Genomic DNA, 6,000 nt, shown 5'->3' on the forward strand with positions numbered 1-6,000 from the left:
TTTATGCTCTAATTATGCAGTGTGAACGTGAAGCTAACCTTTGAGTCTTTGGTTCCTTATTTTCGGTGAACTGCCCAGCTTTCAGTAATTATCCTTATAATTTGCATTCCAACCTCTCGTTCTCTGTTTAAACTAGCTTTTACTATTTTTACCCACTGATTATTAAAGTGAGTGGCATGGCAAGTGTGAACTGGTTGCTCGCTGTATGCTAGTCTCAGCTTCAGGCCAATGAGCCATCGACTGACCATCTGGTTACACACAAAAACAGCAAGCTCCGGTCTGATTGGCTGTCTTGATTTCAGATCAGCTCAATAGCAACTGCAGAAAGAGATTTTCTTTAAATGCTCTTGAAGCACTGTGCTCAAGTGTCGTAAATGTGCTAGATTTACACTAGATTTGAACACATGCATATTAGAAATACCTCTCATTATTATTCATGAGACAGGTGCTTTTTCAGACATTTTAAAGAACTAGCTGCAAATACACATTTGCATGATCCAAAAGTCCAAAGGATTTTAATGTGTTCCTAAGATGCAGACAGACTGACTGCCCTTCTTTAAAGACCAACACCTGTTTATTTTAATTTATTAAGACCAAGAAGCGGAGGATAATGATGATTATGATAACTATTCTTATTGTTGTTGTTTACCTTTTATTATAATAATAATAATTATTATTATTAGTAGTAGTAGTAGTAGTAGTATTATATGTTTTAAAAACATCAACAACAACAATAATAACAATAACAATACTACTACTACTAATAATAATAATAATAATAATTATTATTATTATATAAACCATTTTTAAAATGTGCCACAAAAAAGCACTTGTTGCCTTGTCCATGTTTTAACAACAACAACAGCAACAAAAACAACAACAACAACAACAACAACATTTAATAATAATAATAATTATTATTATTTTCATAATCATGATCATCATCATCATCATAAAACATAGTTTATGTTTTTACACAAGTTTATTTGAATTGTTTATATATGAGTTTAATAATAATAATAATAATCGTCATCATCATCATCATTATTATTATTATTATTATTATTTGAATTGTTTATATATGAGTTTAATAACAATAATAATAATAATAATCGTCATCATCATCATCATTATTATTATTATTATTGCTGTTGTTATCATTATTATTATTATTATTATTATACAGGCCATATATTAACATATTATTATCATCATAAAAGATAAAGACAAGTGATCATGGCTTGTTTGTGACACAGATCATTTGAATTGCTTTTATAATAATAATAATAATAATAGTTTGACAAATTTCTTTTTAAAAGTGAAACACTTCCAAAAGTAAATCTGAAACAAGATTTTGACAGTTTTCTAGGAGTTTATTTGATTCCCCCTACAAATGCATAAACCTGTATTTTGCAAAGCTGAGTACAAATACAAATAATTATTTGTAAAATTAGAAACAACAGATAAAATGAATGTATTTTTGGATTGTATATATTTATTTGCACTATTTTGAATTGCCCCATGCATTAGTGGAGCGTTTGGCTTTAAGCACCCTGGACAGCTCCCGAGCACACAGTGTGCTCATCTCTAATGCTGCTTCTGATATCCACACAACACAATGCAGACTCTCACACACCACAAGCTCTACTCTACGTCCTAATGCCATCTTGATTTAGAAACTGCTTCGGTCCAGTTCCTGCCCCGCTCAACTTTGCATGCGTAATTTGTGGAGATATTTGCGTATGATTTCACACAGAGGTTTGGACGGCGAACACTTTTTCATCTGCACTGGGTTTTTTAATACTTCTTCTGTCTCTTATCTTATCCTGGTCCTTTCTCTCTCTTCTCTCTAGAGATTAGGGAAGAAAACAGCCCAGATTCCCCCGTTCTCTCTCTCTCTAACACACACACATGCTCCCTCCCCCACTGATAGGATCTCTAGAGGATGAAGTGGATTAATGACCTCGCTGGAGAGGGCCAGAGCTCTCCAAATCACCCGCTCATGATCACTGTGTGTGTGTGTGTGTTGTGTTTTACACTGCCACATATGCTTATTTCTACTATATATATATATATGCAAGCAAAACCAGTCGCACTAAATTCAACCAGCTGAAAGCCAGACCTGTTCAGCCATGAATTCAAGGCGATCTGAGTGCTGCACAGCGCTGTCCTTGTCTTCCTTGTTAATTATATACACCAGTCTCCTGCTGTGCATTTGTTTGTCTCCACAGCAGTTTCCTCTCTTCCTGTGACAATATTTAACAGACCTCCAGTTCTCCCAGTGGAGAGCCTGTCCCCCTCCCTCCGCTCCGACTGCAGGCGTCAGCAGGCCCATATACCACTGTGATAGGAAACATATGGACAGAAACACACTACACTATCCGGCGGGCTTCATATGAGCAGCTCTAGTTAGTGCTGCTCGCACTATTGCTGATATTTAGGGGTGGGATTTGAAGAAAGCTCTCAGTATTACAATGTATTTGTGCTACATGAATGATATTTATTTGTTGAGTTATCAGACATGTGATTTTCTTCTGGCGAATAATAAAATGGGCAGAAAAGTATATACAAAAAATTACAGAGAAAACCTTGCGACTGCATAGCAACTATTCTCAACATTTTAACTTCTACATCTAACATAATTTTCTTCTTCTTCTTAAAAAAATCATATATTCATTGTCTTTCTTTTTTTTTCTTGTAACACTTGACAATAAGGTTCAAATGATTAACATTAGCTAATGAATTAACTAGCAATGTACAATATTTTAATTATTCTACACTACTGTTTGCAGTCAGTATTGAAAAAAAAATGTTATGCTTATGTTATATGTTATACCAAGGCTGCATTTATACCAAGGCTGCATTTATACCAAGGCTGCATTTATTTGATCAAAATAAAACAGTAATATTGTGAAATACTATTATATATGCAGTAAATATTATTTCCTTTTTTAATATATTTTTAATTTCTTTCTGTGATGGCAAATATAAATGTTCAGCAGCAGAAATCATTCTAAAATGCTGATTTGCTGCTCTTATTTTATTTATTTGTTTATTGATTGATTGATTGATAACCGTAATACAATTTTTCTGCATTTTTTGATAAATTGAAATTTTAAAAGAACAGCATTTATTTTGGCATAACATTTTTTGCAACATAATTAATGCCTTTACTATGACTTTTGATCAATTTAATGCATTCTTGCTGAATAAAAGTATTAATTTCTTTAAATTAAATTAGAATCTTACAGAACCCCAACTTTTGAATGGTACTGCAGGTTAATGTTTGAACAATCATTAATTACAGATGAACAATATTATATTTGTAAATTACCATACACCTAGAATAATAATGCTGTAAACCATGTTCATTGTAAGTCTGTGATAACTAATATAATTTAATAATAACATTTTCTTAACTTTTTTCTTTTCATGTAATTTTCACGCTTTTCTCTTCTCTTTGCAGCCAAAAAAGCAGCCGATGGTTCTGTCATCCCGAACGGCTACTGTGACTTCTGTCTAGGAGGCTCAAAGAAAACAGGCTGTCCTGAAGATCTAATTTCCTGTGCGGACTGCGGCCGATCAGGTGCGACCAAACCCATGTAAGCTCCGCTAGGAAATGGGATTTATTAATTTTCTCAACATATTACCGTCTTCTCGGGCTCTTGCAGGTCATCCGTCGTGCCTGCAGTTCACAGTCAACATGACGGCGGCGGTGAGGACCTACCGCTGGCAGTGCATCGAGTGCAAATCCTGCAGCCTGTGCGGAACATCAGAGAACGATGTAAGTCAACTGAGCCAAGCAACTTACTTTTCCAGTGCACTCTTTATTGTGCTTCTAAACTGTTTAATCCAGGGCCCCAGCGCTGGTGTTTGGGGACATGTGCATACAAGGATCAACTTGCATTATTTTTACAGGATCAGCTTTTATTCTGTGATGACTGTGACAGAGGGTATCACATGTATTGTCTAAGCCCTCCTATGTCGGAGCCTCCAGAGGGTATGTGCTATGTGTTTAAAATTTATGTGTTTATAAATGAAATAAAAAAGAACCATATTCTTAATCACTATTTTTGTATTTGTAAAAATTCATAAAATAATATAGAGTCCTAGGAGTTATTTTCATATATGTCTAAATATTATTCTATCATTTTTAAGTATATTGTTATTTTCATATAAATTTGTATAAATATACAAATAAGTATATATGTGCACACACACATACATAAGTATACATATAGAATATTACAAAATTAGATAGATAGATAGATAAGTTCATGATAATAATTTTGTATACAATATTTATATAATATAACTTAACATCAATTAATAAATACTTCATTAACAAATAAAATTTATATAATATTTTAAGTGTTTTTTTGTTTGTTTTAAGCATAAATCTAGCTAATCTAGTGTTTTTTTTAATTAATTAACATCAATTAATAAATACACATTTTTAAATACTGTAACAAATGTATTGTTCATTGTTACTTAATGTTAGTAAGTGCATTAACTAATGTTACCTAATGGGACCTTATTATAGATTAAATATAATATACACAGAAAAAATATTATATATATATATATATATATATATATATATATATATATCAAATTTTTCTGATAATATTTTTTGGTGTGTGTGTTGCATAAATCTAGCCCATTTTATAGAGGTTTGTGCATAAAACAACAAAACAGTATTTCCTAATTTGATAAGAAAATCAAACTAAATTCTAGATATATTCTCTCAAAACAAAAAAGAAAAAAGATCAAAATACCGATAAACAATACATTTTGCAGTGTACAAGAACTGCTATTTCTAACTTTGGGCAAATATTACACGCCTCAATATTATACAACATTTGTGGCTCTTCCTTTGCAGGGAGCTGGAGTTGCCATCTGTGTCTGCGCCAGCTAAAGGAAAAAGCGTCCGCCTACATCACACTAACCTAATCTCCGCGCCCTACTTCACCCTAGCAGTCTCATCCTACTCTATCCCATCATCACAGATCCAAAGAGACTCCCCCAGCATCCACCAGAAGAGAACATGTTTCATCTGCCCATTGCCTGTATGGTGACTGCAAGGAAAACGTAGGGTGTGACTAACATTTTTGTATGTCAGTTGGGACTCGAGCAGACCTTTCCTCAACAGTCCCTCCAAAGAGGTCTTTCCTTCATGGATCAGAGAGGTCTTCTTCTTGTTTGACTCCAGGTTATGGTGGTTAGACAAGTAGTGCCAAACGGGTGGTCGCTGAGGAGACATTTTGCATGAGTCTCAGGGGGGCGTGTCAGTGGGAGGAGTCTCTGTGACATCATTACATGACGCACCAACTGCAAAAGAGACGAGTGCCACATGATCTCACCTCAGCTTTCATTTGGTTTAGCTCTGGTGAGAGATGGTATCAGCGTGCCATTGATTCTTAGCAGTATATTCTTCAGGAGCGGACACCAGCATGTAATGAGATCATGTTTAGTCATTCAATTTGGCCTTATTCTAGCTGTAATTAGACTTCTGTTGTAGAGATGAATGAATTCTTCAATAATTCATATCCCTTGAAGGTACAACTTTTGGTTCTTGCAACACATCGCAGTAAATTAAAAAAAAGGTGATATATCACTAACATAGTTTGCGTTAAAAGGAATATTCCTGGTTTGATACAAGTTAATCGACAGCCTTTGTGGAATAATGTTGATTACCGCAATACCGATCCCTTATTTTCTTTCAAAAATCGGAAAATCGTAGTTAGAGTGAGGTAGAGGTTGGGATCTGCATGGACCAATGCAATCTTATTAAAGAAAAAATATAATTATGACTTTTTAGATCACAACCCAGTCTTTATTTTCTCAGAATTTCATGATTCGGAGTTTATATCTCACAGTTTTGACTCACATCTGTCCCGCAATTCTTACTCAAAAAAGTCTGAATTGTGAGATATAAAGTCGCAATTACTGTTTTAATTGTTTTATTCCGTGGTAGAAATAAGATTACATAAATATAAG

General features: G+C 33.9%; 1 protein-coding gene across 1 annotated transcript in view; it reads left to right on the forward strand.

Annotated features, from left to right (window-relative positions):
- LOC306851822 (zinc finger protein neuro-d4-like) overlaps positions 1-4,953 on the forward strand; it is a gene marked incomplete at both ends in the record, with an annotated part of 53,419 nt that extends 48,466 nt beyond the window's left edge. The window contains 4 exons of the mRNA XM_079388272.1: positions 3,467-3,586; positions 3,672-3,784; positions 3,919-4,000; positions 4,883-4,953. Coding sequence (XP_079244398.1) covers positions 3,467-3,586; positions 3,672-3,784; positions 3,919-4,000; positions 4,883-4,953 — 386 coding nt within the window. The remainder of the gene's footprint in view (positions 1-3,466; positions 3,587-3,671; positions 3,785-3,918; positions 4,001-4,882) is intronic.
- Between the last annotated feature and the right edge of the window lie 1,047 nt (positions 4,954-6,000).

The sequence above is a fragment of the Barbus barbus genome (assembly GCF_936440315.1).
Source record: "Barbus barbus genome assembly, chromosome: 31".
NCBI lineage: Eukaryota > Metazoa > Chordata > Actinopteri > Cypriniformes > Cyprinidae > Barbus > Barbus barbus.